This window comes from Lolium rigidum, chromosome 5 (genome assembly GCF_022539505.1).
Source record: "Lolium rigidum isolate FL_2022 chromosome 5, APGP_CSIRO_Lrig_0.1, whole genome shotgun sequence".
In the NCBI taxonomy this organism is placed as follows: domain Eukaryota; kingdom Viridiplantae; phylum Streptophyta; class Magnoliopsida; order Poales; family Poaceae; genus Lolium; species Lolium rigidum.
The window spans coordinates 211,280,342-211,293,915 of record NC_061512.1 but is presented as its reverse complement, the minus strand read 5'-3'; the positions used below and the strand labels follow the sequence as shown (position 1 = coordinate 211,293,915).

At 41.4% G+C, this 13,574-nt stretch overlaps 1 protein-coding gene across 1 annotated transcript; it reads right to left on the bottom strand.

Moving 5' to 3' along the window:
* Positions 1 to 298: 298 nt before the first annotated feature.
* Positions 299 to 9,797, bottom strand: LOC124653520 (mediator of RNA polymerase II transcription subunit 20a-like). The gene is made up of 5 exons (XM_047192571.1): positions 9,764 to 9,797; positions 6,455 to 6,517; positions 6,027 to 6,372; positions 1,794 to 1,883; positions 299 to 663 (listed from the first exon to the last, which is right to left on the bottom strand). Exons 2-5 carry the CDS (start codon positions 6,469 to 6,471, stop codon positions 439 to 441), a joined length of 678 nt encoding a protein of 225 aa, XP_047048527.1. The 5' UTR covers positions 6,472 to 6,517; positions 9,764 to 9,797; the 3' UTR covers positions 299 to 438.
* Positions 9,798 to 13,574: the final 3,777 nt, after the last annotated feature.

Below are 13,574 nucleotides of genomic sequence, written 5' to 3'. Positions count from 1 at the left end.
CATACATAAGTCAACACCACAAATCTGGTAGAAGAGATAACTTAACCATACAAATCTATTACGTTCCATCACATAAGATTCATGTCCTGCCATATGCTAATGTTATCAGGATCTTGGGAACATGTTAAACATCATGATATTCTAAAACTTCCATCTACAGAACAAGTCAACACCACAAATCTGGTACTCCCTCCAGTTCATATTAATTGACTCTAATATGAATGTATCTAGACACATTTTAGTTCTAGATATATTCATATTGAAGTCAATTAATATGAATAGGAGGGAGTAGAAGAGATAATTTAACCATACAAATTGATTACGTTCCATAACATAAGATGCATGTCCTGCCATTGCCATGTGCTAATGTTATCAGGATCATGGGAACAGGTTAAACATCATCATACTCTAAAACTTCCATCTACAGAACTTAGCCCCTCACTGCCTCACAGATGCCATAAGCTGTTGCAGGCAGATCGCGTACTGAACTGCAGTGTGCTGGTAAGAATACTGATCTGAAAGACCAAACTCTGAAAAATTAGACTCTACATGGATGAAACGGCCAGGCAGCGACTTCTTTGCAAGTGTTTCCTGCCATATGTCAAAGAAGTCTAGCATGATTGCCCTCGACTTTTCGATGGAAGATAGGGGACAATACTCTACCTGCATCCAAAGCAACCACCACAAAAAATTCAAGTCAGCCCCCCGCAAGCAAAGGAATGATCTCGGAGAAATACAACTATAAACAGGATTTCCTGGTTGCTTCTAAAAATTGTGTCAACCACGAGAACGTTTGAAAATAAAATTGTAAGTGTAATATTAGAAGTATCCACATTATCCATGTCACAGAAAGGCTCATCTGCTTTGCTGGGTCTGCACGGTTTTGTGCAGGGCCCCAGACCTAAAAGGCAAGCATTTTTTTTCCTGGTCAAAATATACTCAATAACTTCGAATATGCCAAAATTTCTTGTTCAAAGAAATATTGTTTATACCAGGAAATTTTATTACCGAGATTTGTTTTCCTGCTAACTTGAGTTGACAAAAAAGGAAAGCATTGATGGTTCACAAATGGAACAGTTTCAGGCAGGTTAATATAATATATATACTAGAATGCATCTAGTTTTTTCTTCTTGCAATTAAGAATTTGAGTTAATTACACAGACAACGGTGTAGACTATAACATATATTTACAAGTTAGCGTATATGCCCAAATAATGGGATGGCCTTTGAACTATTGCCAGAAGGGATATCAAGAGCCTGATAATTTTCAAGCTCAGAAGGTGTAATTCAAAAATGAAATCATGCAGTTGCGCGAATATCACTGTCTGAATCTGCTAAAGTTCATCAACTTCAACATAGTTAAATTTTGTTCGACTTGGAATAAAGTATTAAAATGAAGCAGGTCGTAGATTTGTACTTATCAATAGATGGAATTCCAGGCTGCTTGGACCTATATAAATCTAGGAATCAGGAATTAGGTTGAAAATGTAGGTACTCCCTCCGATCCATATTAACTGTCACTAATATCGATGTATCTAGACACATTTTACCTCTAGATACATCCATAGTAGAGACAAGTAATATGGATAGGAGGAATACTAAAACTCTCACTGCTCCACTAACAGTAATTACTCAAAGTCTCAAACCAAAATTATACAATAGTTTAACTGCATTTTGTTTGACTCTCGTCTTTTACTAAGAGAAGTCAGATAAACAAGTAGTCAATCATATGATTAAGGACAACCAGGTATGGTTAGAAAAGGAAGCCAGAAAAAAAAAGTTAATAACAGTACCTCCATCATGATTCCTCTCAGTGTTTCAGAATTGTTAGGAACACATTTTGCTATCCTCAAGTAAAAATCACCCAATTGATACTGAAATCCCTATAAATGGGAACAGATATATAATTAATGTGTGAATCAACTGAAGTTTCATATGAGATGATGCAACAAGTACAGTGTAATAACATAAGCACAATAAATAAAATAGAAGACAGAACTTATGACTAAATATCTAGGATAAAATGATCAGGGGGTCTCAACGACTCAACCTCTATTCTGAAAAACAAAATCTAGGATAAAATGAAGGGTTAACAGAGCACAGAAGATAGATACAAGCAATATCCAAGTAGCTTCACCGTGAAACTCAATGATCAATTCTACGCCAATTTTCACACATCACTACGTACTCAAGGAGACCCACTTCCTGAAATTACAAAACCCAAACTGGAAACTGGTAGAATCGATTGTTTTGTCACTATTGTTCACTAGAAAGACGTATGAGAATGATGTACTTTCCAACAGAGTTCACGTCTTCAGGACAATTGATCCAAATAAGTCCACATATTTTGCGACGTAATTGCATTTCCTTTTGCAGAAAAAGATGCATGAATTCTGCCAATTAATTTTGAAAGAATAGAGTTACATGTGCAAGATCACAAAGGGTAAAGCACCCATTTTTGTACCTTTTTCCCTTTTATGACCTAATATTTGAAAGAACTTGGGTAGGTGTCGTTGTTTATTTAATTTTATCCTGGACTGTAGCGACATTCCTCGCGGTAGTTGTCCACTTCACAAATCCCCCAAAAGAAGTTGAAGTTATATAACAAGAATTAAGTTCATTTCCAATTTCAAAAAAAGAGGAAACATATCTGTGGCAGCGTTCCTCGTAGTGGTAAGTTCACTTAGCAAGTTTTGCAAAGAAGTTCAAATTTATTTAAAGCAAATGTAGCCACATCACGAAAACACAACCGAACTACTTGGACACCTAGTCACGTTCATTTGTGTACAACTATATGATCAACGGAAGTGATAAAAATATATGATGTTCAAGGGAATCACTACTTATTTTTGTCTCGCCACTTCACATAATGTTAGTTTTGTTCTACGTATCACAAGACCTGGTCTTTTATTCCTCTAAGTGCCAAAGCGATTGTGGCAAATGAAGGCCTCCTCGAGGAATCCGTGTCCCACGTTTGGTAGATCGGATCAACGAGCCAACACTACAATGTGTGCCATTTTCTTGCAATAGGTTTTCTATCTGCTACTTCCAACACAGTCTGTACATATGAAGCAACAATATAGATCGATAACAACTAAGATCAACAAAGAACCTGATTTATTCAAAAAAGGTAAGGTAATGTAACCTAACCCTTTCTACCCCGTAGCTCATGTAACTAAGCTTGCCAGCAGCGAGCAAACAAGAGGTGAGAAACATGAAGCAAATGCCCTAGCAGGTATGTCCTCGATGTGCCTGTCTTTAGACACCAATGCGCTTTGTGGTATGCAATTAACTAGAATTCCTACAACAACAAGGCTATCGAATCCAGATGCCTCCTCTTCCTATTCAATCATAACCTACCGCTTTACACTCAACTTCCTTTCAGCCACATTTTGGACATTGTTAGAGGACGAATATGATCAATTTTGCTTGCTACATGAAGATAGCTATATAGTGAGGTGGCAACCACTATTATTAAGATCATAATGATGCTGAGTTTGTACCATATCATAACTAGGGGCACCAACCATTTGTGGGCTAAAGACCTAAAGTAATTTTTCAATTATGGAAAGATGTACGAGCTTACCTCAGTTTGACCTTGTTAATGTCTCTTGATTACAGTGGATGAATGAATTTAAAATATAATGTGTAACCCAATTCATTCTCCACTACGTGTTACTACTACAGGCTCCCACAAGAACATTAACAAGCAAACATGTGCACGGCTCAGTCACCCACAGACGTGTGACGATTTTCCTTAAATACACGCTAGATCTATAACAAAAACTCGCTCGAATAAATCTCCTGATTTATCCTACATATATCTGACAGGCCGCGAAACATATGGTTTACCACTCGACGTGCATGTGTGTGAATGTGCAACAGACCACTGCCCAATCCAAAAAAAAATGAACTCAGGTGGACATGTAGCACCACCGCAAGCTATACTTTCAGTCTGATCTGAATAAACATTCCATTGTATCTGCCAATTGGAGAAATATCTCAAGCACCCACCAGTATCACCAAACATAAGTAGACTCTGCGTCAACTACCCATGACCATTTGTAAGCAACTTCGCAAGTAATATAATGGAAGGGGAAAAGTTGAAGTTCAGGAGTGTGAACTGCATTGCATTTCTCCCTCTTGCGACCTTCAAAATTTGGTTACACTACAATTATAATTAGGGCGTGTTCGGCAATTCTCTGACAATTATAATTAGGGAGTGTTAACTGCATTGCATTTCCTTTTGCAGAAAAAAATGCACGAATTCTGCCAGTTAATTTCAAAAGAATAGAGTTACATGTGCAAGATCACAAAGGGTAAACCACCCATTTTTGTGCCTTTTCCCTATTATGACCTAATATTTGAAAGAACTTGGGTGGGTGTCGTTGTTTATTTAATTTTATCCTGGACTGTAGCGACATTCCTTGCGGTAGTTGTCCACTTCACAAATCCCCCAAAAGAAGTTGAAGTTATATAACAAGAATTAAGTTCATTTCCAATTTCAAAATAAAGTGGAAACATATCTGTGGCAGCGTTCCTCGTAGTGGTAAGTTCACTTAGCAAGTTTTGCAAAGAAGTTCAAATTTATTTAAAGAAAATGTAGCCACATCACGAAAACACAACCGAACTACTTGGACACCTAGTCACGTTCATTTGTGTACAACTATATGATCAACGGAAGTGATAAAAATATATGATGTTCAAGGGAATCACTACTTATTTTTGTCTCGCCACTTCACATAATGTTAGTTTTGTTCTACGTATCACAAGACCTGATCTTTTATTCCTCTAAGTGCCAAAGCGATAGTGTAGTGGCAAATGAAGGCCTCCTCCAGGGATCTGTGTCCCATGTTTGGTAGATCGGATCAACGAGACCACACTACAATGTGTGTCATTTTCTTGCCCTAGGTTTTCTATCTGCTACTTCCAACGCAGTCTGTACAAGTGTACATATGATGCAACAATCAAGATCGACAACTAAGATCAACAAAGAACCTTGTTTATTCAAAAAGGTAAGGTAATGTAACCTAACCTTTCTACCCCCGTAGCTCGTGTAACTAAGCTTGCGAGCAGCGAAACAAACAAGAGGTGAGAAACATGAAGCACATTCCCTAGCAGGTATGTTCTCCATGTGCCCGCCTTTAGACACCATTTTGCTTTTGTAGTATGCAATTAACTGGTGCTTCAACAGTAACGAGACTATCCATTCCAGATGCCTCCTCTTCCTATTCGATCATCATGTGGCTTATCACGGAACCTACTGCTTTACACTCAGCTTCCTTTCGGCCACATTTTGGACATAGTTAGAGGACAAATATGATCATGTTTGCTTGCTACATGAAGATAGCTATATAGTGAGGTGGCAACCACTATTATTAAGATCATAATGATGCTGAGATGTACCATATCATAACTAGGGGCACCAACCATTTGTGGGCTAAAGTAATTTTGCAATTATGGAAAGATGTACGACCTTACCTCAGTTTGACCTTGTTAATGTCTCTTGATCTTAGTTGTTCTGCCAGTTAATTTCGAAAGAATAGAGTTACATATGCAAGATCACAAAGGGTAAACCACCCATTTTTGTGCCTTTTCCCTTTTCTGATCTAATATTTGAAAGAACTTGGGTAGGTGTCTTTGTTTATTTAATTTTATCCTGGACGGATTCATCACTGTAGCGGGCATTCCTCGCGGTGGTTGTCCACTTCACAAATCCCCCAAAAGAAGTTGAAGTTATATAACAAGAATTAAGCTCATTTCCAAATTCAACAAAAGAGGAAACATATCTGTGGCAGCTTTCCTCATCGTGGTAAGTTCACTTAGCAGATCTTGCAAAGAACTTCAAATTCATTTACAGCAAATGTAGATTCACTTCCAATTTCAGCAGAAAAACACACATATTCACCGTTGAGCTTGCTATGGGAATTGGGAAGATCAACAATTTAATCCTACTGGTTCAATTAAATAAATAAAAAGTACTAACCCCCTAAATCCATTAGTGTGACATCAAGGAAGAAACTGACCTCGAAGTTGAGGGTGACGCGGGCCTTGTAGGACTGGAGCTTCTCCATGACCTGTGGGAAGGCGGCGTCGGTCTGTAGGACGATGCGCTGGTTCCGGAGGATGGAGAAGTAAAGGCCGGGGCGCTCGTGGAGGGCAACACCGAAGAGCTCGCGGGGCACGTCGGGGGCCTGCTGCTGCTGCTGCGCCCCGCTCGCGGCCGTCTCCCGCGCTATCGGGCGGTAGAAGAAGATGGAGGTCTTCCAGCGGCCGTCCTTGGTGCCGCCGAGGGACTCCGCGCAGCCGCAAGCCTCCGCCAGGATCTGGCTGTTGAGCGTCGCTCCAGGGTTCGGGTGCCAGTGCATCAGCCTGCGCAGCGGGAAGACGGGGTGAGATGGCGGCGGGACGCCGTGGGGGGAGAGGGCAAGGGAGAGGCGAGAGAGTACGGTACCACTTTGCGGGGGGCATGGCGGCGAGTCGGTCGAACGCCGGCGAGGTTGGGGGGAAGGCGGCGTGTCAGGGAATGGTATTGGTAGGTAATATGGGTTACTAGTGGTTATTAGTGTGTGAGGGCAGTATTGGTATTTCAACTAGTCCATCATCTTGTACCTAGCCGCACTCCATATAAGGCTATCTGTGTATCCTGTGAAACCAATCAAGAAATCAAAAACCTAAATTTATCTTGTTCTTATTTCCAGTTCTTCAATTACTGCATTTTATCCTTTAATTTCTATCCAGCAATTACCTAGTTTATCTCTCAATTTCTCTCAAATTCCAGTTTTAGTTGATCCTATCTCGTCGAGATCCCATCGGGCCCGACAAATGATACTGCAGGCAGGTGATCCTCGGCTAAATTTTTCTCCCCGGCGGCTTTCTTCCCTCGCAATTCGATTCTATGGCGATCTACACCTCGCCCTCCCACTTCTTCCTCCCCACCACCGCGCCGGCGTACACGCCCACCTCCGTATTTCCCCTTTTGGCTTGACAGCACCCGCCTCCAGCTCCTACCCCGCTCCAGCATACAGCCACTACACCTCCCCGGCCGCCGCCATCTACCCACCAACTCTTTTCCCCGGCGCCTACCCGTCCTTCAATTCCCCAAATTGGCCACCGCCTGCTCCAGATCCGACTGCCTCCACCGCCCCATACACCTTCCCCTCCACCACCACCTCCATGATGCAGTCCGTCCCTGCACTGCAGCTCCAACTCCATGACTCAGTTTCGCCTACTTCGCCAAGGAGGTGGACAAGCTCCCTGCTTGAGCTCCCTGGCCTAGCGCCGCTGCTGGAGCTCCCAAACGCCAATAGTCGCCTCCTCACGGAGATGGAGCCCGGCAACACCGCCGCCTCGTCTGCAGCTACCCCTGCTCCTACAACCATGCTATCAGCCGAAGCACAAGCTCACACTGAAGCTGGCGTCAGCGAGCATATGCCTAGTGTGGTCCTTGACATCAAGCGACGATTGGAGGCGCATCAATATGAATCACAACGCTCGTTTGATTCTCTGCGAGGCGAGCTCTGCACACTACGGGACAGGTTATCTTCTCTCACCAATTCCATGGTACCCTCGTCAGCGTCAAGCACCTCCACTGCCCCTACATCATCTGTGGGTTTTACACCTTCTGTCGCCCCAGAGGTGTTCGTTGAAATGCCCCAATCTTCTGGTTTCCAAAATCTGGATGGAAGGCCACAACCATATGGTTTCCATAATCTTAATCGTCAAAGCGTATTCCTAGCAGATGGAACTGAGCACAGCTACTTTACTCTGCCGGCAGATTATCCCTTGGAACAGGCTACTCCAACAATGTCACCTTCTGCAGCGGAACACATTAGTGTCACGCCTCAGCCATCTGTGGCAGCACAAGCAGCATATACCTCCAATGTGTGCAAGGAAATGCCTGTATATGATATTTATGAAGAAGACAAGTCTTATCTGAATGGCATGGATGAACATCTTGCCAAACCTTTCCACAAGGCATCCGATAATGCGTCCAGTGAAGATGTTACAGATGTTACATGTACACATGCTCCTTATGTATTTGTCAACCTATCAATCAAGTGCAGCGTGAGGAACAACAGAACAGAACTTCCTTCATTGCCTGACTCAGAACTGTGTGGTGAACAGAGGAAGCCCCAACATGGAAACAACCAACAGAGGAACTTGCTCTTGGCTGAAATGAGAAGAGAAGTCTGGGATCCAGGAGATACAAACCTCCATGTCTTGTTTATGACTGCTGATGGTGCTACCGAATTGCAGTGCACAGATGCTGACCAGTCTGCAGTGGTACCGATACTAGCTATGCATTTCGGTGAAAAAAGGGCAACAATTTCTGAAGCTACCATGGCGAGCCAAGACAGTCCAGCTTCTTCGACACCGCTACTCATGCATGTTGATGACATGCAACTGTCAACTAGTGTGCAAGTTGCTCCTGGCATGTTTGAAGAAATACCAGTATATGATGACTATGAGGAAGATGGAAATGGTTCCCTGAATTTTTTTGTCGAGTTGTGTGATATTGGTGGTCAGCAAAAGCAATATAACAGTGAGAAGCCCATATATGATCATGAGGAACCCCATTGTGCTGCAAAATTGGAATCTGATAATGCACTGCTTGCTGTGTGTTTCAATAACACTTCAGATAATGCATTCAGTAAAGAGGGTACTACATATTTCAGATTTCCATATGGTCCTCTTATACATGATGTAAGATCCATCGAGCTTACAAAAGAAAAGAGCACCCATGCTATCTCTATACTGTATGTTCAAGCAACTGTGCGCTGTGATGATTGGAGATCTGAGATAAATATCAAGAAGTGGGAAGTGCTTATCAACAAGCATGATATGGTATATCCCTGTGATCTGAACACTGACAAGGTACCATTGAGCAGTGGACCTTGTATATGGGATCCTGGCATAGACTTGTTCTCATATAAAAAGCTGTACCATTTTATTTGGATTCCACTTTCTCCTATACCTCTTATCCATCAATTACACCCAAAGAACTTTTGTTCTTGGTGGGATTTCTCACTTAAGAAAGGAAGACAAGTTCAGTGGGATCCAGGTATCAAACTCCTCTTATATGAGTTCTGGCGGTTGAAGACCTTGAGTAAAGGGACTGAATATGCAATGAGGCATTTATTTTCTGTGAAATTTGGCACACACAGTTTCACTTACTTCAGTGATACTGCTGACATTATGTGTTGTCCTCTTCCAATTCTACTTCAGCATGGAAGAAACGTTGCAGAGGTGCTTCGTTTTTGCAGATCAATATTCAATTCTATGCACCATTGCCAGATTTGTCACATATGCACTACAATGAGTTCACTGTTTCATTGTCATGGAATTCCTCTTTGGCTGATCAATTTTCAAGTCCTTAACAAATGAAGAAAGTTTCTGTAGAAACTTGTTTATCCATTACTGAGCAATGGTCTGAAGAAGGGAGGAATGTCAGGGAATGGTATTGGTAGGTAATATGGGGTTACTAGTGGTTATTAGTGTGTGAGGGCAGTATTGGTATTTCAACTAGTCCATCATCTTGTACCTAGCCGCACTCCATATAAGGCTATCTCGTGTATCCTGTGAAACCAATCAAGAAATCAAAAACCTAAATTTATCTTGTTCTTATTTCCAGTTCTTCAATTACTGCATTTTATCCTTTAATTTCTATCCAGCAATTACCTAGTTTATCTCTCAATTTCTCTCAAATTCCAGTTTTAGTTGATCCTATCTCGTCAGATCCCATCGGGGGCCTGACACGGCGGTGTCTTGTTGGGCGGTGGTGCGGGCCGCCGGTCTTGGCATCGGCCCAGCTTGGTTTTCCGGTATTCGATATTTAGGGCGTGTTTTCAGGAGTATTCATTTTAACAGTAATAAATATAAATTAAGCAAACAGAATAAAATAAAGTAAAAACAAGTAACTAATTTTTTTGTGTTTTCGATATAAAGTAAGCAAAGTAGACAGAAAATAAAATAAAGTAAAGCAAGACAATAAACAAAGTAAACAGATTGGATGTGAGAGACTCCCCTTGCAGCGTGTCTTGATCTCATCGGCAACGGCGCCAGAAAAAAAGTTGTTGTGCGTGGAGGCAACAACTTCCTTGTGACGGTAAAGCACACGTCCGTTGGGAACCCCAAGAGGAAGGTATGATGAGCACAGCAGCAAGTTTTCCCTCAGAAAGAAACCAAAGTTTATCGAACCAGTAGGAGATGAAGGCCACGTGAAGGTTGTTGGTGGAGGAGTGTAGTGCGGCGCAACACCGGTGATTCCGGCGCCAACGTGGAACCTGCACAACACAATCAAAATACTTTGCCCCAACTTAACAGTGAGGTTGTCAATCTCACCGGCTTGCTGAAAACAAAGGATTAAACGTATGGTGTGGAGAATGATGTTTGTTTGCGAAGAACAACAGAGAACAGTGTTTGCAGTAGATTGTATTTCAGATCTAAAAGAAAGGACCGGGGTCCACAGTTCACTAGTGGTGTCTCTCCCATAAGATAAATAGCATGCTGGGTGAACAAATTACAGGTGGGCAATTGACAGAATAGAGATTCATACACATATCATGATGACTACTATGAGATTTAATCAGGGCATTACGACAAAGAACATAGACCGCCATCCAGCATGCATCTATGCCTAAAAAGTCCACCTTCGGGTTAGCATCCGCACCCCCTCCAGTATTAAGTTGCAAACAACAGACAATTGCATTAAGTATGGTGCGTAATGTAATCAACACAAATATCCTTAGACAAAGCATTGATGTTTTATCCCTAGTGGCAACAGCACATCCACAACCTTAGAACTTTCTGTCACTGTCCCAGATTCAATGGAGGCATGAACCCACTATCGAGCATAAATACTCCCTCTTGGAGTCACAAGTATCAACTTGGTCAGAGCCTCTACTAGCAACGGAGAGCATGCAAGAACATAAACACACATATATGATAGATCAATAATCAACTTGACATAGTATTCAATATTCATCGGATCCCACCAAACACAACATGTAGCATTACAAATAGATGATCTTGATCATGATAGGCAGCTCACAAGATCTAAACATTATAGCACAAGAGGAGAAGACAACCATCTAGCTACTGCTATGGACCCATAGTCCAAGGATGAACTACTCACGCATCATTCTGGAGGCTGGCATGGTGATGTAGAGCCCTCCGGTGATGATTCCCCTCTCCGGCAGGGTGCCGGAGGCGATCTCCTGAATCCTCCGAGATGGGATTGACGACGGCGGCGTCACAGTAACTTTTCTCGTATCGTGGCTCTCGGTACTAGGGTTTTCGCGACGGAGGGATTAAGTAGGCGAAGGGGCGGCGCAGGGGGGTGCCCGAGGGGCCCACACCATATGGCGGCGCGGCCAGGGGTGGGGCCGCGCCGCCCTATGGGGTGGCCGCCTCGTCACCCCTCTTCGTCTCCTCTTCGGACTTCTGGAAGGCTCCGTGGAAAATAAGTCTGTGGGCTTTTGTTTCGTCCAATTCCGAGAATATTTCCTGTGTAGGATTTCTGAAACCAAAAACAGCAGAAAACAGGAACCGGCGCTTCGGCATCTTGTTAATAGGTTAGTGCCGGAAAATGCATCAAAACATCATAAAGTGTGAACAAAACATGTAGGTATTGTCATAAAACTAGCATGGAACATAAGAAATTATAGATACGTTGGAGACGTATCAAGCATCCCCAAGCTTAGTTCCTACTCGCCCTCGAGTAGGTAAACGATAAAAACAATAATTTCTGAAGTGACATGCTACCAACACAATCTTGATCAACATTATTGTAAAGCGTATGAGATGAATGAAGTGATTCGAAGCAATAGTTGCTAACAAAAATATAATGACTAAACAACTGAATCATATAGCAAAAACTTTTCATGAATAGTACTTTCAAGACAAGTATCAAAAAGACTTGCATAAGAGCTAACTCATAAAGCAATAGATTCAAAGTAAGAGGTTTCGAACCAACACAGAGGATGATTAAGTTTCAGCAATTGCTTTCAACTTGTAACATGTATATCTCATGGATAATTGTCAACATAAAGTAATATAACAAGTGCAATAAGTAAACATGTAAGAATCAATGCACACAGTTAACACAAGTGTTTGCTTTTAAGATAGAAAGAAGTAGGTAAACTGACTCAACATAAAGTAAAAGAAAGGCCCTTCGCAGAGGGAAGCATGGATTACTCATGTGCTAGAGCTTTTTATTTTGAAAACATGGAAACAATTTTGTCAACGGTAGTAATAATTCATATGTGTTATGCATAAAACCTCTTATAAGTTGCAAGCCTCATGCATCGAATACCAATAGTGCTTGCACCTTGTCCTAATTAGCTCGGATTTCCATGGATTATCATTGCATTACATATGTTTCAACCAAGTGTCACAAAGGGGTACCTCTATGCCACCTGTACAAAGGTCCAAGGAGATAGATCACATTTGATTTCTCAGTTTTGATAGATTTCAACTTGAGGACATCCATACCGGGACAACATAGAAAACAGATAATGGACTCCTCTTTAATGCTTAAGCATTCAACAACAGATAATATTCTCATAAGAGATTGAGGATTAATGTCCAAACTGAAAACTTCCACCATGATACATGGCTTTGGTTGGCGGCCCAATGTTCTTCTCTAACAATATGCATACTCAAACCATTTAATCATGATAAATCACCCTTACTTCAGACAAGATGAACATGCATAGCAACTCACATGATATTCAACAAAGGTGTAAAAAGTTGATGGCGTCCCCAGAAACATGGTTACCGCTCAACAAGCAACTTATAAGAATTAAGATACATAGCAACATATTCATCACCACAATAGTTTTTAAGCTATTTTCCCATGAGCTATGTATTGTAAAGACAAAGGAATGAAATTTTAAAGGTAGCACGCAAGCAATTTACTTTGGAATGGCAGAAAAATACCACATATAGGTAGTTATGGTGGACACAAATGGCATGGGTTTTGGCTCAAGGTGTTTGGATGCACGAGAAGCATTTCCTCTCAGTACAAGGCTTTGGCTAGCAAGGTTGTTTGAAGCAAACACAAGTATGAACAGGTACAGCAAAACTTACACAAGAACATATTGCAAGCATTATAAGACTCTACACTGTCTTCCTTGTTGTTCAAACACTTTTACCAGAAAATATCTAGACCTTAGAGAGACCAATCATGCAAACCAAATTTCAACAAGATCTACGGTAGTTCTCCATTAATAGATTTAAACTACATGATGCAAGAGCTTAAACATGATCTATGAGAGCTCAAAACAATTGCCAAGTATCAACTTATTCAAGATAATATACCATTTACCACATGAAGCATTTTCTGTTTCCAACCAAATAGCAATCAACGAAGCAGTTTTCAGCCTTCGTCATGAACATTAAAGCAAAATTAAGAACACCAGTGTTCAAATGAAAAAGTGGAGCGTGTCTCTCTCCAATACAAGGATTGTTGGGATCCAAATTTATTCAAACCAAAACAAAAATAAAAACAAACAGACGCTCCAAGTAAAGAACATAAGATGTGACGGAATAAAAATATAGTTTCACTAGAA

What these genes read in the sequence shown, in the direction of transcription:
- LOC124653520 (XM_047192571.1), bottom strand. An exon ending in GCGTCACCCTCAACTTCGAG is followed by an intron (nt 1,884 to 6,026) that starts GTCAGTTTCTTC and finishes TCCCATTTATAG; the next exon opens with GGATTTCAGTATCAATTGGG. An exon ending in TGAGAGGAATCATGATGGAG is followed by an intron (nt 664 to 1,793) that starts GTACTGTTATTA and finishes CTTTGGATGCAG; the next exon opens with GTAGAGTATTGTCCCCTATC.